The sequence below is a fragment of the Puntigrus tetrazona genome, chromosome 24 (genome assembly GCF_018831695.1).
Source record: "Puntigrus tetrazona isolate hp1 chromosome 24, ASM1883169v1, whole genome shotgun sequence".
NCBI lineage: Eukaryota > Metazoa > Chordata > Actinopteri > Cypriniformes > Cyprinidae > Puntigrus > Puntigrus tetrazona.
This window is the reverse complement of record NC_056722.1, coordinates 17,159,630-17,183,338: the sequence shown is the minus strand read 5'-3', so window position 1 is coordinate 17,183,338 and position 23,709 is coordinate 17,159,630. Positions and strand designations below refer to the sequence as shown.

The following is a 23,709-nucleotide window of genomic DNA, read 5'->3' as shown; positions in this document are numbered from 1 at the left end:
AAAATGTCAGTGTTTAAAATTTCCAACATGAAATTTAAGAAAGAGTTTGCGGTGGAGCTCACGGGTCCTAATGAGTCGACGCTGGAGGCTGAGATCCCAATTACCTTCACTGTAAACACCACACACACATAAATAATCATTCATCACGAACGGAAGATAGTATGCGTGCTAATAACAACTAGTAAAAAAGGTATAGTTCACCTAAAAGTGAAAGTTCGTCATCATTTTCTCAACCTTATGTCGTTTTCATAACCTGTATGGGTTTTCTTTTATGTTGAAAATGAAGATTTTTGGAAGAATGCTGGTAATCAAAGAGTTGTTGGAACGACGTGAGGGTGAATACATAATGAGAAAACTTTCTATCTTCTAATACTGAGAATGGGTCCTTAAAATTAAGTTTTACTAAAGCTACCGTAGTGGTTGAAAGACCATAGCATGTGTAGTGACCCCAAGACTTTAAAGAGTTAACAAGAAGCAGCTCGTCTAATCTATTATAAACATCTCGTGATCAAAAAAAGCTAATGCGCTTCCCACAAGGCTACGATCCTCAAGCACGCAAACCCATCATTTAGAACATATGCAACCTTATTGATTCCCGACTTTCTCCCTAAATATCTACTTGTTCAAAAAGTTCATCTCGTAGAGGAAGCTCAAGAGAGAGAGAGAGCGATCTGAGGAATTCCAGCTTGCTGAAAGTGATGCTTTATTTATCCAAAAGTGGCGGAAAGCTTTTCTCTGCCATTAAAAAACAGGCAATAACGTTGTCCTTTGGGCACAAGTCAAATATCAAGCTCTTAAATTCCTAAAACAAAAACAAAGCAGCTTGATCGTAAATTAAAAGGAGTCTTGAGGATTTAGTTGACCACATAATTGAGGTAATAATGAGATAAAAGAAGAAGCCTGGCTTTCAACACGGAGAACATTAACAGCTAATAAAAGCATGAAAGGGGTAAATTAGGCTGTTGAATGAGGCTAATGCCTGGTCCTATGGGGATGACTCTGTTCAGATATAACTCAAAAGACAAGCGGCTTTAAATCAATGCCATCTGAGAGAAGGGACGATTTTTCCCGCAAAATGATGTCAGAATAAACTTCCCACCAACTGAGTCACGAAATAACAAGCACACTTGATACAAATAGATAAATACTTCCCACATACACATTCATGTTGCCCTTTAATGATTATGGCAAGAAATGTGAGAATACTTTTTTTTTTTGCAAAATAATTGCATTACAATTCCAAAACCCAATGTATGGGTTAATACAATGAATAAATACGTGAAACAATTTATTAATGATTGTTGTTACTGTGTTAAAGAAAAATTTTTTTTTACATTTTTTGGTCACACTTTATTTTAGGTAGCCTCAAAGTCTGCCCGAACTGGAAGTTTGAGACCGATTTCACTTCTGTATTCTGCAGTACTTCCGAGATAAGCAGAACATAGAATAAGATAGAGGGTGTGGCTTTTTTATACCGCAAATTGATTGGATGTTTTAAAGTAGGCATTTCGTTCAGAAATGAACACTGACAGTTGGAGGGGTATGGTTAGAGATGACCCGTTATTTTAGAGGGGAGGAGCATTTTCAGTTTAAAGATTATGAAGGTAAACTATTTATTTATTTTGTGGATTGACTTGCACCGCAAAACGATGAATTGTTCACCACAAAAATAGCTAACAAAATAAATATAGTTAATTTTGATTCACGTGGACTGGGTTGGGGACAGGTTTGGTGGTATGTGAAGGTTTAAGGGTTGGTTAAGGTGTAATGGGATGGATCAACAGTATAATTATAAATGTAATTACAGAAATTAGAGTTTTTTAAAAAACGTATCCTGGCTAAGATTTATTTGCATCGTTGCCTGTCTTAAAATGTCACGAAAATCAAGTTCAAATGCAAAGCTTTTAACCATCGGATGCTGTTCCCGTCATTGCCGCCACATAAGAGGCAGTACGTGCAATGCATTTCTGTTTTTATGAGCTTGCAGGGTATACAGTTTTCTGTCGCTACTGTATGTGAGCACAACAACAAAATCACATTAGCCTTTAGAAATGTAGTGTTCCTTGAATGGAGAAAACGCTGTACTTATTCAGTCAACAGTTCTGCAGACAAACTGAGATGCTCCAAACTACGCGCCAAGATTTATTGACTGAAGAGGAGGGAAGAATAATGAGGTTTCTATTTCTAATCTGACCTCAAGTTTCAGAAATACTTTAGTAAAAGTAGTTTTTGTTGATGCAACTGCGCTACTTGATCAAAAATAGAGCTTCGCGATTGAAAAGCTACTTGATTCCGAAAACAACGAAGCTACTGAGAAATGTACTTAAACTACTACTTGTAGCGACGCTACTGCCCAACACTATGTATGCGTGCAAAAGCTACATATTCATGTCTACTTTGCTAAGGTTGTTAACTTTTCGCGTTTAAACGCCAACCTCCCACATCAACACACACATACACACAGCTGTTGCCCTGATGACTTAGTGAGAGTGCCCTTCTTAAATACTTAATGCGTTTCAAATGTATTCGGTGTGCGACAGAGAATGAAATAAAAAGCAGTACATGCGTAAACAAACAACTGCGCAACACATGTTGGAATGCTTGATGCTGTTTGTGCCTTAGGTTTTGCCTAATGCTTTCAAGCGGTTACCAAACGAAACGAACATTGCACACACATGCACACGCACACACACACACACACACACACAAGTCTAATAGAGGTCTGTGAGATCAAACCATCAGCTGAGTTTGATCATCTACAGACAGAGATTTGTCACTTCACAGCAACGCTAACAAGCTAGTGCGGTGGTGGCATTATTAAATGAATCAAAGATGGTCACCGTTTTTCCCGACATATTTTAATAGGTGGATCAGCTTTTAATTAGCCAATCAGACACCTTCATCCCTGCGTTCGCAGACAGACTTTCACATGTGTGGCCTTTGACAGTGTCAGGCTGTAATGGAAAGGTGGCCTGTTTTATATGCGTGTGGGTGTCTGTGTGTTAAAAACCTACCGGCAAGATGCTTGCCCATGTTCTCCAGTTCTTTGGAGAAAAGCGAGTCCTGGAGTTGCAGAGCACGTCTGGCCGTCTGCGGGCTCGTGCCTCTGATCGGCTTCACATCCGATGCCCAGACAGGGTGACGCTACGACACACACACACACACAAAACAGAGTCACATTAGCTTTGAATTTCACTCCTTTTTTTACATACGACTTATGGTTACAACACTGTGCCATATCTGTTATAATGAGGGCCAATTATTTTTTAAGAGAAATTAGAAAAACACTGAAAACCACAGTTCTTTGGGATGAAAGTCTGGATGGCGGCTAGGACTCAACTTTTATTTGTGAACACTGTGCTAGATGTTCAGTAGTGGTTACAGGATTTCGAAGCAACAATCAATAAACTCTAGTGATCCGAGAACGGATGATGACGGGCAGCGTAAAGATCGTGCTATTACTATTTTGCGATAATAAACTTGCGGTTTGGGGATTAAGAATACAGCCTTTCAATTTAAGACTTCAAGGAGAATAAACCATAACAAAAGATGAATCAAAATTACATTGGTGTGTAATGATTTTGCTTATTGCTAACATCCATACTTGCCGTGCAACACAAGATACACTGTTTTAATAACAAATCTAGTTATTATTACTGGACTGGCACTGGTTTGTCGGATGCAAATGCTAAATGTTGTAACAGCAGGGCACTAAACCCCACACAACAAAAGGAATTACAGATAAATATTCAGTCACGCTTTATTTTAAGGTTCAACTCTCACTATTAACAAATCATTAACTATGACTTTTGCCTCAATAAATTCATAATTTGCTGATTATTAAAAGTTGTTAAGTTTAGGTTTAATATGGTCATTTAGAATATGTGCTTTATGAGTCAATCAATCATTTTTATTTATATAGCGTTAATATGTTAGTAATATGCATGCTAATATACAAGTTAATAGCAGTTTTTTTAAACTTCAACATTAGGTATTGTATTTCAGTAGTAACAAGCTCAGATGATTTGTAAATAAGACTAGAGAACAAGACCTTAAAAGTGAAACGACTAGAGAAAGAGCGAAGAACAATTTTATAGAAAAGCACTGTACAACTTTCATATATATAACACTGTTACAGTACACTATAGAGTTACACTCGCAAGCTGCTTTCTACCGTGAAGGAAATACCCTTTGCTTACATGAAGCAATATGTTTGCTACTAAGGGACAGCATTACGTTATAAGTCAAAATCCCGTAAGATCATCTCACATCAATTACCAGATCATAAGCAGAATCATATATCACAGCAAACGCATACGCTCATCCATGCTGGGAAACATCTGTCGTTCAGAACAATACCGAGGGCAAGTCAAGATGCTGCTCAGGCCTGACCACCTCCTACATCACTCTGAAGATGCACGCGGCCCTTCACTTCCACCTTCTGCGCTGCTTCTTGTTTGGTCTCGTTTACAACAGCATACTAAATCTAGGCAGATCTGCAGTATATTTTTCAAACACATCCTTAATGCCCCAAGGAGAACAGATGGACTTGAGAAGTCGCAATTAAGAGAGAGGGTGGGTAAGATTACAACATGTTGGATCGGTTTTTGTATCCATAACATTTTAAACAGCCATCTGGAGCTGTTATACATACTGTACACATCATGAATAAATCCAACCAATATTTCTAGCCATTGCGGTTAACTGAATGTAATGTCAGTACAGGTTATTGTGTATAATGTTTTATTTGCTAAAAATAAAGCATTTTAATTCCCTTTATAAGTTAAATAAATAGGAACACTGCCCACTTTTTTCGCAATACCCGTTTTTTTTTTCCAAGGTTGTTTACGCTTGCTGAATCTTTGTAATACTGCCACTTTCCATTGCACAAGTGCTGAAAAGTATCTATAAATAATATAATCTTAATCAGAAACAGCTAAACTAATAATTGTTTGCAAGTAATCAACAAAAATCAACATAAACACTTGACGGCACAATTGGCTGAACGTCTGCTTCTAAACGGTTTATTTTTGAAGCCTCAAGATGTTGATCAATTAAATGATCTTTAGAATAATAATTTTACATTTAATAATTTTTTGACTTCATGAAAAAAGGGTCATGATTTCAATATGATTTCAAACCCTTTAAAATGTGATTATAAATTAATACTTCATGATATGTTTTAATTGCATTTTGGATAAAATAAATGCGGCCTTTGTGGACATCTTTTAAGAGATAAGCAGATACATAACAGACAAACAACAGGAACACATTATACACCTAACACACTAACTAGATAAACAACGTTGGGACAGTAAATTACCCCAGTAACATAGGATACATTCATATAAACAAAATAATCACGGTGATTCCGGTTTCCTGGCCCATAATGCACTATTAACTTAAACAGAGCGCAGTCAGGTCATGTCCATACATACAGATAGAGAAAAATTATACTAACACGTACTTATTTTAACGCAACAAAACAAACCTTCGACGCACAGCCCTCAAAGCGCCATTCATCTAAACATGCTGGGAAGAAAATCTTCCTTGACAAATATTTTGACATTTCTTTATAGACAAGCATCTACATTTACAGTAACAACAAATAAATGTGAATGACAGTTAACAGAAACTGTTTCATGAACGATGAGGCTGCTGTTAAGAGATGCATGTCAGCGTTAATATTCGAGGATGATTCATTCCTGATTCCGAATTACTGGCCAATCCGTTCTCTCGAAGGTTTATTGGATCCACTTAGAACCGTCATTGACTATACAAACCCATAATAGATACTTGCAAACTGAAGCAATATTTGGGAAGCACAGTGCCGTTCCCTTCAGCACGACTGCGGTTTACGGCGACATTTGTCTTTATTGATCGTGATGTGTGCGTGCGACTCGGAAGAGAATGAGTCAAACTAGTTTCAACAAATCAGTTTCGTGGGAGTCGATCAGAGACAAGCTGTTTACCGGGCCAAACAAAGCAGCTGTTTTACGTTTGCAATGAGAAATTGTGGATTAAGAGCAAGCCGACTGGTCCACCAAAGCTTACAACCACTTTTTAAGGGGCTTCCGTCCACTCGCGAGCATGGTTCCAATTGCTTTAGAAATGAAATGCAGATTGAGAATAAATATGAGCCCATTCAACGATCGTTCGCATTTTAAGTACCGACCGATCCACCATTCACCTCAATTCTCACAGGAAAAGCACAACACTTTGCTCTCAAAGGCCATTAAACAGGCTAGTAAAGCTGCGGCGTTTCTCTTGCGCACATCAAACGGCATTATAATTGTTCAGAAATGTCCAGTTCATTGGAAGCAGGTTCAAAAACCACAAGGAAAAGTCAAGGATTTACATTTGCCATCGCTGCTGGCCTGTGTCTATTTACCGCACAGGGACAACATTGCCTTGGCTCATTGCCTGCTGTCACATCTGCGCGCGCCAGCTCTTTACGGCCATGTTGGAGGCCGCAGGCTCAAGCCACAGTGATGTTTAGCATGTACACAGAGCGCTGAGGCTTGTGTTCTGCCCACACCGACCTGCCACAAGGGAAGAGAGTCACTATAAAGAGCGGTGGCCCACCCCGGCACAAGGAAGCAAACACCACCGACCGCATTGCATCAGTTCTTCTGGTCTGGGCTGCTAAAACCAGTTGAAAGCCTCTTCCACTGTTTGTTTGCTGAATGTGAGAGATAAAATTGGCCATAAAACAGTCCAGTATATAATTTCACTTTCTTTTCCTTTGAGTTGAAGGTCTGACAAAGGAAGTTTCTGGTCTAATGCTTAGCAGCAGCTTTCAAGACGTGCCAAATGATGTTTTAGATGGACAGATTTTTTGTTTTTGTTTTTAGATATATTTTAGATATATCTCAGTGGTGTTTTTAAATTAGGAGGTGATTTTTATTAATCAAAAGTAAATTCATGTCACATTTAAAAATAATAATAATTAATATTACAACAAACTATTAAGATTTAATTTATTACAGTGTGTTTGAATTTTTTTTCTAGTTTCTGAATACAATATTTATATATATTTTTCATCATTATTTGTGTCAACAAATATTTTTAGTTTTAGTTTACAAAGTAATATACAAAGTGTAATAACCCTGAATAGCATTTGATTATGGAAAAACACATAAATTGAAAACGTAAGAGACAGCTCTTATGTTTTCAATTTGTGTGTTTTTTTCACATCTATTAAGAGCCACTTGAAACATCTGCGTACATCCATTTGACCCAACTTCCATTAACAAAATCAAATACAATTTCAGCGCTAACAGATTTAAATGGGACAAAACTACACAAACAAACCTCCCCTCTGGTGCTCTAATAGTGCTCACTGCAGACGGAAATGAAGTCTAACACAATGGTTTATTAAATCTCCTTAAGTTGGCGGCATGAATGTGAATATTCACGGGCGCTGTGCCAAAATCAAAAGGGAAATGGACAATAACAAATGTATTACCTGATTAAAGTCTAACTCTCTAAAGCACAGAGCCCTGCAGCATGACATACTGTGTGCACCTGGATTATACATGAAGAAAACAACACAAACCTGCAGAGCTCACACTAAACCTGTTGAAATGACTTCACTCAACCAGATCACTTCTGAATAATTTGTTTATAACAAAGTCAAACACGTGAAAAACATCTAGCCAGTGAGCAACGTATATTTGCTATAACAAGCTTCAGGCAGGTGTGTGACATTTAAGAGTGTGTTTTCCTGCATCTTGCCTGACAAATGTCTTTGTTCCAGAGGCCCACTGAATAATTTGTTAATGCTATCGCTATATTATGTTAGCTGGACAACATTTCAGAAATTTGTAACGAGTGAAAAACATGAACCAGATGGCTCGCCGGAATATATGGGGGAGTCTGTCAGCTCCTCTGGCATATATCTAATAAATTGCCTGAATTACATTCAGTGTTTGAATTGAGGGGGAGCTGCAGGGTCCCAGACCCCCCATAAGAGCTCAGGGACCCCATATAGAAAAAGGAATTGTGGCCACCCCTGCTGTTGCAAGGAAAAAAAATAATTCAACGTTATTTGTCCAAATTCACTAAAGTGAATCAAATCTGACTGCATAACGTGGAATTCTGAAAAGCATTTTACAGAAAACTGACAGAGGATGCTTATTTCCACCTGTCAATGCATGTAAAAATAACATCTTTCTAAAGCAAGAGCAGATGGTATACAGTATAGACCACTACGAAAACAGACGGCAAGAGAATGAGCATCTCCGTGCTTATATAATTAATGAAACATAATCCATTTCCTGCTAAAAGCTAAAGTAAATGTTTAAATAAAGTACTTCAAATACTGATAGCAAGGATTGCAAAGAGTGCATCTGTGAGCAATTTATAACCAACCGACATCCTTTTTTGCTGTTGCTGTTTAAGAATAAATATCTTATAGCGATAGAAAAGACAAGGGTCAAAAACAAAACTTTTCATGCTTTGTGGGAATCAGTTTTGTGTGCAGTTTGAGAATTTTGCTTAATTTTTCCACTGATTTCATGTTCCAGGATATCTATGCAAAACTGTATTATAAGGTATCTTAACTAGTTGCTTATTAGCATGCATATTGCTAGGATAATAGCCATTGGTAGTAATTACGCAAATATTAATGCCTCATTCTACATTCCTAAACCTATACAATACCTAAACTAAACAAGTATACTTACTATTAATTAGCAGCAAATTCAGAATTTATTAAGGAAAAAAATAGTAAATAAGTGTTCTTTATTTTTTCCCTTGTTGTTACCGTAATAATAAAGGTTTTGGTATTGGGTAGAATTAAAGAATCAGTAATGCAGAATAAGTGTTTATTATATGCTAAAAAGCAACTTAAATTAAAGAGCTGCACATATTGGACTTAATGAGGCCTTTAGCTGACTGTCATTTTTTGCATATTTTGCATGATTTGTGCAGTTGGGTCCAAAACTCTGATGACCTATAGTGATAATATTTCTGTTTAGCTTTTTAAGTGGAATTTTTGGAATTTAGAAGTATAAGATTTCTTTTCCTTTTGCTTTAATTGTGTTTTCACTTGCAATCCTTGTTTCTTTGTTTCCGTTTTTTAAAGGCTAAAGTGTGTTTATTTTCTGGTTTAAATTAGACTTTCAATCCCAGATTTTTGTGGCTTCAGACTTTAGGACTCCAATGTATATTAGAGGCGCAATCAGACTTGGAGGTAAATTCAGACTGCAGTAGAGGACTGAAACAATAAGTCTTGAAATGTGGAATGGAGGATTTTTCTTCCTGCAATAATGCATAATGAAATAGACATCGTCTGTGTCAAGAACAACTACATTTTTCCATGTTATGAATGAGCAGGCCTAATCAGAAAGATCAGGAAGGCCAATGCACAGCCGTGACCAAACTTTACTGTTTGAGCTCACGCAGTCAAAGCAAGCTCTCCTCAAGGCTGTTTTTTTAATATCACCCCAGTACTAAGACAATCAAGACCGGAAACCACATGAGAGAGACCCATTAACGTGCTATGGCTTATATTACGAAGCAGGCCAATATTAATAGAAAAGGTTGAAGCTGAAATATTTCTGATCTGCCAAGGTGGGAGGCTGTCACAACAAAAGTGAAGCCCATAGGAAAAAAAACACACACATATCCTCATTTTCCAGCCTTACAAAAACAAATCTTTCAGTGATGCAGACATAGACGTAATTAGCATATGCAGAAAAAAATTATATACTTCCTTCACAGTCAGTTTAACAATGAAACATCCAGGCCAGGCTGAAGAGGTTAAATTAAATTATACAATCTGATTCTCATTTTATAAGAACTAAACTGATTATTTACATAAAAAAGAAGCTTGAATAGAGAATTTCAGAATTATAAAAATTGACCTGAATAATTGGATGAATAATTGGTTCTAAAATATTATCTGACATTTTTCCTACTTTTGGCAAGGAAACTTAATTTAATTGACAATACTAATAGTTAAAAAAAAAAAACGTACAACTCAAGCATAACTAATCAGCTATAATAATGCTTTTTGATATTTATAGATTTTTAAATCTCTAAATATCATAATATATTTATATTAAATATATGGATACTTTTGGTAATTATTAGAATGGCATCACATAATTTTATTTATTTTTTTACCAACAAAATATTTTTAAATAATAAAATATAATGTATGAATTCTGTCTTATTTTAACCGCAAATAAGTATTCCATTCTATGGTACATTTTATGCTTCTTAAAAGAATATGTATATTAAATAAATTTATATAATCGAATTTAATCATATACAATAAAATACAGAAGTAAATCAATAAAGGTTATAATATAAACAGATGATAAAATCTGAATGCAGCAGAATGCATGTAAAAAATAAATATTGTTCATAAGCCAACAAGAAACTGAAGTCTCCCAAGATGCTCTATGCAACCTGGAGTCCATAAGCGGCTCTGTCCATCTTGATCGTCATTTATAAGGCTAGAAACATGAGCTACAGCCAGAAGGAGATCAACACAGATACAGCGCCCACGACTATTGTTGTCCCAAGAAGTGACTCAGCTCATAAAAGTATTACGTTTGTTTTCCGTGCCATTCTGGGCGGCAAGACGAGAGAACCCCTGAGGACCAGTTAAAGTAATAAGCTATTAGGAAGACAAATCGCATTTGCCTTTCAAATAGAGCCCAAAATAAGCAATTAACCAGAAAACAACCACATTAAGCTTTAAAAAGCAGCAGTAGGTGATCTGATCCTTTCACACACGCCGCTCCATGTGGGAAACATTATCCGTCTCGCTCTTAGCTCACTGGCACGGTTTAATCTATAGACGATGGGGCCTCCTTTCACACTTTCTCTGTCTCTCTCCTTTCAGAAAGAGAGACAGGTCTTAAAAATGCAAGCCAAAGTAAAGAGCATGTTTCTGTGTGAATGAGAAAGCAGACGCAAGTGCGTGTGAGGCCCTCTACGGTGTCCGGACGGCATTGTTTACTCTGTGGTACGGTTTCTCAGGGTAGTCACAGCTCCTTGGGTGTCCCCGCTGGGCGACGAAGAAGAAGCCTCACACGTCTGATGTTGCCACTCTGTCTGGAGCTCTCAGCCCATAAGCTCCACACACGACTCCTAAAAGATTCCTAAAGAGATTTTTCCAACACTTTTACTCTGTAATTATAGCTGCACTCTCTGTTCTGCTGCTGATAGAAAAATAACCACTTCATGATGGGTTAAAGGGAATTTGGGGTTGCTATAGTGACAGAAAACTGTATACAGTTAAATTCCCATGAGATTTTGAGAGTCAGACACTAAAGGAAAAGAGATGGGTTGCTCACTTAGGTATGAGTGGGTTTTAATTGTTTTTCTATGGCTGTGTCCCTGGGTGACAACACATCCGTCAGTTCAGTTATGGAGTATCTTTTTTTTTTGCAATCACTATAAGACCGATTTCTCAACAATTTGGTCACTCTTTCCTTCACAAAATAAGCACAACAGCAGTCTGTGTGGGCTAAACTTCATACCATGTTTTAACGTAAATGTATTTTGGAACTTCTTAGAACTGCATTTCTCCCCCTTTTGCTTTAATGCATTTTCACTTGAGCTAGCATCGTTTCATTTCAAATTTTCTAAAATATTTTTAGAGTTCAATTAAACTTTGAATCCCAAAGTTTATTCATACTTTCTGACCCCACTTTTAAAGATATAATTAGATATGGAGGATATGGAGATTTTTATTTGTTTTGCAAAAATATATAATGAAATAGACATGATCTGTATCAAGAACAACTGCAATTTTGCAATTGAGCTGACCTAATTGGAAAGATCAGGAAGGCCAATGCACAGCAGTGACCAAACTTTAGTCAAGTCAAGTCACCTTTTAACAATATAGGTTGTGTCAAAGCACTTAACAGTATCAAATTAGACAAGAGATTGTCAGTAATGTATAATGACAAGATTAAACACTCAATTTTCAGTTTAAGGCAATTCATTATTGAATTCAAAGACATCCTTGTCTAGCTCAGTTTAGGTTAAATAATCAGAAATTAACTTTACAGTTTTATCATCTATTCAAATGGGGGCAATTTAGGAATACTGTATCGTGTACAGTAATGTAAACATGGACCATGTAACACTGCAGTGAATTCTAAACAGCTGAAAAGTGTCCTTGTTTTGTAAATAAAAATTGTACAGAAGGAATAATTTGAATGTATGAACACATTTCTAGAAAAAAAAATATTTTTCATTTTAATTAGAAAGTTGCTAACTTGTCAACAAAAACGCCTTCCAGATAGATAGATAGATAGATAGATAGATGATTCTGTAGAGATGGATAGATGGATAAACAGACAGATAGACAGATTGACCCTTGCGTTCTGTTCTTCGTCTTTGAAGACGAAAACATGTTCTGTGTGAAAGGCTCCAGACTCCTGTTATTGAGTTCCATGTTGGACGTCTGTTCTGGTCTCTGGTGGCTGTTGCTGACAGATTTGATGGAATGGGGGATTTCTACAACACAGGTGTCCTCATTGACCTCTCTTTTGAATGTAAACGAACACTTTTCCATCAACAACACGATACTCCGCGAGAAGGACACAAGCGTTGCGTGCTTTCTCACCAGGTACACCGCCAAGTCCGTGTTCATCCAAACCCTGCACCTTTTTAATAGCTCTTTAATCAAACACAAGGTACCTTTTTCACAAGATAAGCTCTTATTCACGGTTTGGCTAGATGAACGTCCCCTCTAGCTTCACAAGCAAGGAGACAAATAGTCAAGTCACGCTGAGACGGACCTGTAAGTGGGTTTAACTGTCCCTCTGACAGCGTTCACAATGGAGATGATGCTGTAGACATTAATGACTTGGGGAAAGTTATATAATGAACAGTTTTGCTAGGTGAGGATCACCTACCGGCCCTGTCACCTGAGAGGCCGTCTGCAGATCTTCTGCTGCTGTCAGGGTTTCTGTCACCGCGGGTAATGGACCTGATCCAGAAGCAAAAAAAACCCACAATGAAGCCTTTACCACACACACACACATTCACAATACTCTCCCACACTCGACACCAAAGGGCCCCTCAAGAGACAATGGATAGATTAAATTTCCTCAGTAAGCGTGAGTGAATCCCAAACTAAAAGACTAATTTTTAACAGGCTGCCCCTTTCAGCAGACTCCAAAACCTGATACATAAATCTGCTCTTTCTGGATATGATATGGGATTTAAGACGACAAGAGCAAGATGGGTTGTCTGTAGGCCTACTTGGGAGGTGCTCTTGATGTCTGTCTAGAGGGGCCCACTAAAGTCCTTTACTGAGTTTAATTTTCAATATAAATAAATAAATGAATAATATCAAACTGGGAAAATATTTATTTTTTTATTTAACATTTATTTTTTTATACTTTTTATAATATAACTTGAAAAAGTTTGCCATCATTGCATTTAATAAATCAGTTAAGGTTACACAAGGCTATACATAAGAAACTTAATGTTTTTGGAGGAAGTATCCTAAACAGGCTGCATTTATTTAACCAGAAGTATATTAATAGCGAAATATTACAGTTTTGTTTTCCATGTGATTTCTTCCTTATTTTGAAAAAAAGTTACCTATATATTTTATTTTAATTCATTAATTTAATTTAATTTATTTTTTATTCAGTTTTTTTTTTTGTGCATAAAAAAAAGAAAGTGATCAAAAGTGACAGTATATATGTAACCCTGGACCACGAAACAAGTCTTTAGTAGCAAAGATGTATTTGTAGCAATAGCCACATGGGTCAAATTTATGTTTTAACGATTTTCTTTTGTGCCAAAAAAAAGCATCATTAGCATATTAAATTAAGATCATATTCCATGAAGATGTATTTTTTGTCAGTTTCATACAGTAAACACAGTATGTTTAAAACATACACACTGCTAAGGACTTCGTTTGGACAACTTTAAAGGCGATTTTCTCAATATTTAGATTTTTTTTTTGCAACCTCAGATTTCAGATTTTCAAATAGCTGTATCTCTGCCAAATATTGTCCTATCCAAATACATCAATGGAAAGCTTATTTATTCAACTTTCATATGGTATAAATCTTAATTTCGAAAAGGTTTACATATTAGGATTGGCCTTTTGTTTGACTTTATATCCCATAAATAAATTCATGTCCCATGCCCCATTAATTTCAGTGATGACTGTAGATACTTACAAGGTATTTCTGGCACAGCTTGCTCTGGGACATGTGGTGCTGGTTCCTCTTCAGGCCTTGCAGTTAGACTGTCCCCTTGAAGCCTAAAAAACACAAATTGAGCACTATGGGTCTTCATTTCAAATAAGTGGCTTGCATTTCTCCCCACAGTTATGATAGCTGTGGAAGATAACAGTGAAAATACTATCATGTTCTCCTTTCAGAGTAAACTCTCTGCCGAGGCTATAAAAGAACACTGTGTAATGGATCAGTATCGAATAAAATCTCTATTTTTACCCAGTGTCTTTGCTGGATGAGAACAAGCGGAGACAGTGAGTCTCTTTTCATAAAAGGTGATGAGACCGTGCCAAAGCAGTCTATTTGTCTTATCACTATCAGGGGAGGATGAGGATATGGGCAGGCTGGAATGTAGACAGAGCGTAACATAGGGGAACACTTAAGACCTGACAGCAATCTACTAATCGCCAAACTGAGCAGCTGTCTCAAACACCCATCATTTATGATGTCCTATCTCAGAGGATGCTGGGATTAGGAGCTTGTCTAAAGAGGGCTTGTTCTTAAAGGTACAGTTCATCCAAAAAAATGCTCATCAATTTGCTCATCTTCAAAAGCAGAATTTGATGCTGCTCTATTTCAGGGTGTGGGTGATTTCAGACTTTTTTTTGTCATTTTTGGAGCTTGATGGCATAAACAATGTCTAACATCTCCTTTTGTCGTCTAGGAATGAAAGAAAGGCAACAACGTTTGAGCGAACTGTCCCTTTATCATCTTACTGTATATAGTGTTATCCTTATGGAACAGTTCACTCAAAAAAAAATATTTTGTGACAATATACTGATCCAGGATGAACATTGGCTTTACATCACTTGCTTTACCAATGGATCCTCTGCATGGGTGCCGTCAGAGTGAGAGTCAAACAGCTGATAAAAACATAATTCACAAGTAAACCTCTAGTCCATATTTTGTGAAGCAAAAAGCTGCATGTTTGTTTTAAACAAATGCATAATTTTTAAACTTCAAAACGCTGCTCAAATACTCTAATATTGCTTTCTCCAGTGAAAAAGCAATTTTGTCTGAATATGAAATATGGAAAAATCAAGCACCATTTACAGCCAAAAGCAATCCAAAAAACATGTCACTGGGGTGGTATCTTTTCAAAAGGTACATGTTTGCACGTAAAGGGTCCATTTTGTTACATTAAAGGTACATATCAGTGACGTTTTCATCAACTCTTTTTTATCTGATGGCACCCATTCACTCCAATAGTGAGCAGGTGATATAATGCCAAATTTTTCCAAATCTGTTCCAATGAAGAAACAAATAATCTACATCTTGGAGTAAATGTTCAGCATGTCTTTATATTTCAGTGAACTATTCCTTTAAAGCAGAAAAATATCAGTTTGCTAAAAAAAAATAAAGTTTTGTGTGGCCAGGATCATACCAGGTGATTTAAGTAGGCGCATCCAATTAAAACCTTCCAGTCTCACAAATTTCCTAGAGTGGAAAATAAAGACCTACAGCAGTGTAATTGTCATACCTTATTCTTCAACAATGCCGTATTCTCAATCTGTTATTTTGAAGCGTTTTCACTTCAGAACTGTAAATCACCAAATGCCGTACTTAGCAAATTATAGGCTTGATTTATTTCACATTTCTCGGCGTTGCCATTGCGTGCCTTTTCCCGTAAGCAATCAGGGCAGCTAATAAGCATGATCATCACAAAAGAAAAGAACTGCTTCTCATTTTACCGCTTTACCTGCAGCTTCCTTGACTTTATTTTTCTGTCCGTGTATCCATATATCAAATCCACCTACAAGTTTCTCCCTCATTTTCTCTCATATGTACAGAAGCCGCTGAGAAAAACCAGATCTGGCCTAGCCCACCATCTGAGGCAGTTCCTTTTCATACGACTTCATTTTTGAAATGAATAATTAAAATAATGATGGTGAATGACTCATACAGCTGTGCTTGATCGGGTCAGTCCCCCTATAATAGCAGAGAGGCTTCGGATCTCGGATGCTTTTGGCAGCTGCGGCTCAGGTTCGCTTAAAAAAGCTACTCTGTGCTTCATAAACAGTTATGCCTTTTATAGTACCCTCTCGTGTCCTGAGATAGATCAGATGCAATTTTTTATTTATGTACCCCATAGAATTGTAGTATCTGTTGCCAATTTAGGGAGTAGATGAAACCGGAGAGCGATTCTGCTACATCCAGATGAGCTTTTTCCTAAGCGTGTGTAGCTGTAGTCTACCACCTCATCCATCACTCGAAGAGGACAGACGCTGGCAGATAAGGAATAAATCCCATGACCTTTTCCCCACACTGTTGTATAATGGGTCAAATTCTTGCAGAAGATTTAGTAATGCCGAAACATTTAAGTTTACATTTCATAATCAGTTTAAGCTTCAGTGTGGCTGATGTTTGCTTGAATCTGAGAAGACGTTTGAGAATATATACATGAAATTTGGATAATTCGACAAAAATAATTAGTCGCATTGACTATAGTTTTTATTATAGTAACTATATATTACTATAACATTTATTTTATTGCATTTTATTTGCTTCTAATAGCATTAATAAAACTTTAAAAAGTGCTGCAGACTGTGAATGAGAACATAGCTGTAGACAATATTTATAGTTTATTCTAATTGTACAAAGCTGAATTTTGAGGTTTTTACATTATTTATTTTTATAAATTTATTTTTTTGTCATGTGGAATTTTGACCTTCCACCTTTTTTTGTTGAAATTAACATTTTTGTTCAACGTTGTTACATTAAAATTAACTGTGATAAATCATTTATAAAAAGAGTTTACTTTCACAATACATACATATGTACTATGATTTTGTCTATGTTCCCCTGTCTTGGTATGTTAAGTATGTTTCTGAGTTCCCTTGTTCCTTTACCCACCTTGTTAGTTTCCTTAGTAACTGATTAGCTCCTCCCCCTTGTTACCTCGTTATCCTGTCTATTTAAAATCCATTCCATTTCTGCTCAAGCTGCTCTTTATTGCATTTGGCACTCTCCTAATGTAAGCGACTTTACCAAGCCATTCTGTGTTTATTTTCTGTTTAGTTTCCAGTATTTTCTGCATATTTCACTCTCCTGGTGTTAGTTTCTAGTTTGTGCTGTTTCAGACTCTGTTTGCACCAGTCTGGACTTTTGCTCGAATGCTGGATTGTTTGTTTCTCTTTTTCCTCGACCCCTTTGTTGTAATTTGACCTAGCCTGTATTTTGACAATGTCTGAATAAAAGTCTAATCTCGTGTGTGTGTGTGTGTGTGTGTGTGTGTGTGTGTGTGTGTGTGTGTGTGTGTGTGTGTGTGTGTGTGTGTGTGTGTGTGTGTGTGTGTGTATATACAGTACATACACAACACACACACACATTATGTAAATCTTTTTAACACTTTTAAACTATAGTGTATTTCTTACTTTAGAATAAAACTTACATTCAGATTATTGTCTGTATAGACACCACCAATAAATGAGTGAATCCACTGAATGAACTTGATGGGCTTTAAGTATAATATTACACATTTTGTGTCTAACATCCGGACTTTCCAGACTGCTGTTAAGTACTGTGTTCTTCACTCACTGACCACTTGAGATAACAAATGTCCAGATAAAAGGATTCCTAAGTCTGAGCCTAAGAAAATGTGAAGAATGCTGCCTGGGTCTTCCAAGTAGCCACATGCCCAGGCAAAGAATCAGAGAAGAAAACACACGGCGATGGGCATCTGTTTCCTCACATTATATAGCTGCTGCTGTTTGGCAAGTCTACTGTATACGAAGAGCTTCCAGATCTACAAACAGACACTTAAAGGTCGAATTAGAGATTCAATCCCAATCATGAATTAATTATTCAGATTATCAATGCAAGAACTGGGGGTGGGCCATATCCACAATCCTGAGCATTTAACCTGTGATATAACGAACTTCCACATCAACGCGATAAATAGTGCACAAACAAATGGTGATCGTGTGATAAAAGTGCAAAGATGTGTTCAGCATCTCATAGACTGTGAAGAATGTCTAAAGTATCTGTGGTGAATCTGATATGGGGCAGAAATGAAAAGCCTAAAAGTAAGAGCCAAACAAAACAAATGTGGGGGGATGTAGGAGCGTGGCAGCCATCGAACCCAGCAGATTATTTCTTATCAGAGGCTGGCATCGGACATGAGCTCTGAGTCACCCTATCACAGCCAACAGTGTGAAATGTGATCATACTGCCCAGCCACAAACTACACAACAGGAAATAAAAACAGAAAACAAGTGATAATGAAGAAGATTATCTGTTCGTGGGTCTGATGAATGCAATCAGATTTCTAAAATGCTTTTCTATCACCCATGGGTGTTTCTTCAACTTTTGACACTTTTATGTCCTGGATACATTTTTTTTTACTCTTTTTTTTATTATTATTTGATGTCTTTGTTTTTATATGTCTTGAACCATTTGCTTTGGTTTTTCCTTTGCTGTGCTACTTTTTAAATATTTCTTTATAAACAGCTGTAAATATATATTACATGTTTAAAATATGATCTAAACTAGATTTTATTTTATTTTAAGGCAAGCATGCATTATTCATTGAAATAATAGCTGCAGATAATTCGCCTCCATAATGGGAATAAATAAAACTGTACGTACATTATTATATAAATATTTCTTCTGAATTGTAATACAAAAAAAATAAATAAATAAAAACGGCACACCCCACACTTTTAAAGGTTGTGTGCATAAACAAAGTTTAGTGAAGTTTCATTATAGGTTATAAATAATAATACAGAATGTTTAAATAGAAATATGCTAATAATATGTTATTTTATATATATATATTCTTCTATCAGAGTTAAACAGTGTTCATGGAAAAATTAATTTAACTAGTGGAAAGCATGAAAAGTGTGCTTTAAAATAATTCATTTTCTAACCATTCAAACGTGCCAATAGTTGAAGAAACACCCAAATGTTTTAAAACATCTGCACACGTCATAGTCACCTCAGTAAGATGAACGCTGTGCATTACCTCAGCATGTACTCATTCACCTTCGGCTCTCAGAGAATTCTGCGTGTGGCCCTCATATCCGGCTTAAAGGGGTTGGGTTGAGGCCTCTCAGCAAACAGAGGTCAGGATACGTGACTCGTGACTTGACTAAGATGTATGACAGTGTATTCTATTGAGGACCCGACGATGACATTCTTCACATTGTGTTCACCGCTTGACTTGTGTGTGGTGAAGTCATTGAGTAGAGAGCTGTTGGTAAATATTGAGCTGTGTAAACATTTACCTTGCACACCTTGAGCAGATGTTGAGAGTGACTTTGGCCTGGGGCTCTGAACAGTAGGAGCTGCGGCCCTGGCTGAACTTACTGCCGGACGGCAACAGGCCAGTGACCCCCTCCATTCGCAGGTCATCCAGATCCTCTGAGAGACAGACAAAGAAAGACTGAGGATTATTTTAACAACAACAACTGTTTTTCTACTACTACTACTACTATTACTACTAGTACCACTACTACCTAATAATAATAATAAATATATATTTTTAATAATTACCAAATTATTAAATAAATCAGAAAATGTAAATGAATTGAGGAAAAATATATAGAGTATATTTTCATGTTTCAACATTGAGACATTTTTCTTTCTTATTTTTCTTTTTCTTTCTCTCTTCTTTATTTATTTATTTTTATTTTTGTGATATACATCTTAAAGCATTAAGCCTATATTTAAATATGTTTTTTTTTTTTTAAAGGAATAAAGGTTACATGGACTGCAAACAGAGTTAACTCAACAAACTGTATCCATGTTTCTCATTCTATTATGTTCCATTCTGTTCTAAAATAATTAAGTTAAATTACATTAAATAAAAATAATAATAAAATAAATAGAACATCTGTTGGGTTTGATTGAAGTTACACACAGGCACAGGCACCAACAACATATTTTTAAAATCTGATAGAATCTTAGTGATTTAAGCTGTTCATATTATGCACTTTATGGTTTTCAGCAACACTCTCCGATTACCGGTATGTAAAATCGCAAACCAAATAGGATGCTAAAGAAAAGAGAAAATACAATACACAGAGAAATGAACAAAGCTAACACACTGAGATGGGCAACTCTGTACTCCGGGAGGTCACTGGTGACTCTCTCACAGCATATGCTCACAGCATGCTCGCCTGCGTCCAGATAACAGGTGCAGAGGGCTGGATCTGAGAGATGTGCGTCTCTTTACACTACAGCTGTGCCTCTACAACACGCAACAGGGCTGCTGGGTGAAAGCTGGGTCGTTTCCCAGAGTTTCCCAGCTCATTTGTATAAATAAGCTGGATTTTTAAGCTGTAAAGACCTGGTGTGCTTTGCTGCTTCTACTATTAACGTTTTAATATCATCTATATATTAACCTAGCATAAGCCAGTTCGTGTAAAGAACAATGTATAATCAGGTGGTCCCTAATCAAAGTCCAATTTGGCCCTGGTGTAAGGCAGATAGCTACCAAATATGTAGTAAATGAACATGATTAAATTTAAAATAATAAAATAACATGTGCGAAGCAAAGCGCTACGAGATAAGTTTCTAAAGGATTATGTGACACTGAAGTCTGGAGTAATGGCATCTGAAAAAACAATAAAAATAAATTACATTTTAAAACAAATTCAAACAGAGAACGTAAATGCACATTTTCATATTTTTACAATACATTTAAAACTGAGTAACTAAACCATCTAAGCAGCCAATACAGCAAACCAATTTTACAGTTTGGTGTATTTATTATATAATTCAATAGATGTATGGTCAGGTGCGTGTGTAATAGCTTTGGCATGCCTCATCAAATCTCATTTCAGAGCCGGAACAATCTGTTTCATAATGCCACTTTGACAAAGCAGGTTTCTCACAGGGAGTTTCGTTCTCATGTCACAAACATCATGATCTAGCAAGAACTTGGAGCGGCGGGGGAAAGTGAGTCGCGTTCCGTGAGGTCAGCGCCTCCCTCCCGTGCCTGTGGCTGTAGGTGTTATATACCAAGCGTACCACTTACGCTGAGACCGCACAGCCAGCTGACAGCATGTGGAAGGACACAGCGAAAAAAAAAACACCTTGTAAGACAAGTAAGTGTAGCTAATGGCAGGGATTAGACTTGGCCTATTCATCCACGAAACTCTGACTCGACTCACTTTACGTCTCTCAATTGCCTCGTCTTTTTGTTCGAGCTGCTGATGTGGGAAGGGGCCCGGCGGGAAATAACTTATCAGTCACAATTAAAAGCCCCCCCCAAACGCACCTTTTTGTGTGCGAAAGCTCCATGGTGTCAACACGAGATTTCTCCCATGAGTCTTTGTGCAAGCACGGAAAGCATGTGTTTGTGTAAAAAGGAGGTCCGCTCGGCACGGGAATGCGGACACTGCCTTGTTCGTGAAATACCAGCGAGTGTGGTGATATTACATGCCTCATTCATCATCGCAGGTCTGATCCAGCTGAGAGAGAGAGAGCCAGAGGCCACTTCATATACACACACGCAGCATTGTACAGGAGAACACAGCTGTCCGTCGTGGGAAAGTCTCTCTTTTCGGACTGGGATGTGGGGTGTGTGGTTCGACGCTGAGGGGGGCACTTGGAGCAATATGACAGCGTTTTTGTTAATGCTGATGTAATTTGGCTGAGATTTCGAATTTGAGAGAATATAAAATGAAAAAGAGTGGAAATATTTAAAACTAAATATGTTTAGACCTGTACTTAGGATTCATGCATCTGAATTGAGCACAAACATTTTTGGTATTTTAGAATTTTTTTTTTTAAGGTTTGAAAGGTCTCTGATGCTCACCAAGGCTGCATTTGTGATCAAAAATACAGTAAAATAGTAATATTGGGAAATATAAGGCCCAATAAAGATTTATGTGTTTATGTGGAATACACTATTTTAAAGTAAACAAATTAATATGTTCTTAAAGGGCCTATGAAACAATTTTTCACATTTTTTCAAACAATTAGGTTTGCACCATTAAAAAAAGTATAAACATGTTTATAATATCTAGTTATAGAACAATGATAAAAATGTATGAGATTGAATAAAATTGCATTTGTTGACGACAACTATATAAACCCGGTCATTGTGTATAAACACTTTGGTTAACTTTGGTTCGAAATGTATAAAAAATGATTCAAATGTTTAAAAATATTTAAAAAATGATGTTCAAAATGTAGAAAGAGTGGTGTATTTACTTCCTGCTTTACCTTTGTAAATGTATGCATGGATAACAAATTTGCATCACATTAAAGTTTAACTTTATGTTAAAACTCTTTTTTTACATTTTTTAGTAATTAAAATACATGCATTTAAAAATGTATGCACTTTTTTGAGTGTATAACAGTTATTCTTTACACCTCAACACGCTATCAAGGAATAGGAAAGACTATGACAAATCATTGGCTCATATTATCAAGTTTTCTGTAAGGGGGTCAGTGTGCAAGAAACTGCGATCATAAAAACCCACCCTAATTAATTGGCCTTCCATTGGAAGTCTTTCTGTGAGTGTTTTCCCACAGAGCTTTGGCTAATTTCTTCTTTTATGTGAGCTTAAAGCTGCTTGTTTCACAAATGCACCAATGCCTGAGCCAGAAGTGGACTGTAAGACTTGGAATAGTCCTTCTTTGGCCTGACAGGGATCTGAACTCCTGCCATAGTAAAGCAAGAGACTGCAGAGTGGGCTTTTCTTCTAATACATTTGGAAAGAACTGATGCAGAGGGAAACAAAGGTGTCTGCAGGCTCTTTAAACGGTACACTGCCATTCCTTAATAAATCTGCCAGAACTGCCGATCCAGCAAAGCTGCGAAATAAAGCTTGACATGAAGACACCAATTTCACAGTCTTATCGGAGAATTTAGAGCCTGTCGACAACGTAAGACAAAGAGAGTGGTGAGGCTTTGAAAATAATCTTGTTAACTATGAACTCAATTTAGTCCGATGTATTTTAAATCTTTTAATCAGATGGACAGTGTGAAAAAAAGTGGTCATTATCTTCATTGAGAATTGCATATATCCTTCATAGATTAGACAGCCCCAAACTAACATTCAAAAAAATGAAGTATTATTGTGAAGGACATTGTGAACAGGATCACAGACACCATCGCAAAAGGGCCGAGGGGGACGTACATTTAACAAAGCAATTTAAATATAAAGGTGTCCCTATTGTGGATATATCTATATATATATATATATATATATATATATATATATATATATATATATATATATATATATATATATATATATATATATATATATATATATATATATATATATATATATATATATATATATATATATATATATATATATATATATATATAGATATAGATCTCCACAATAGATGTATGTGTTTATTTGGAATACACTATTTTAAAATAAACAAATTAATATGTTCTTAAAGGGCCTATGAAACTTTTTCAGATTTTCCAAAATCAACATGAATTCGTTATATAAAAGTATAAACATGTTTATATATATATATATATATATATATATATATATATATATATATATAT

At 36.4% G+C, this 23,709-nt stretch overlaps 1 protein-coding gene across 4 annotated transcripts in view; it reads right to left on the bottom strand.

The window, feature by feature from the left end:
* c24h8orf34 (chromosome 24 C8orf34 homolog) overlaps positions 1-23,709 on the bottom strand; it is a 66,199-nt gene that overhangs the window by 8,359 nt on the left and 34,131 nt on the right. For 3 of the 4 annotated variants that reach the window (XM_043225640.1, XM_043225642.1, XM_043225643.1), the window contains 4 exons: positions 19,451-19,586; positions 14,169-14,251; positions 12,885-12,958; positions 3,015-3,144 (listed from right to left, as the gene is read on the bottom strand). In XM_043225640.1, coding sequence (XP_043081575.1) covers positions 3,015-3,144; positions 12,885-12,958; positions 14,169-14,251; positions 19,451-19,586 — 423 coding nt within the window. The remainder of the gene's footprint in view (positions 1-3,014; positions 3,145-12,884; positions 12,959-14,168; positions 14,252-19,450; positions 19,587-23,709) is intronic. The other variant, XM_043225641.1, reaches the window with a different exon arrangement.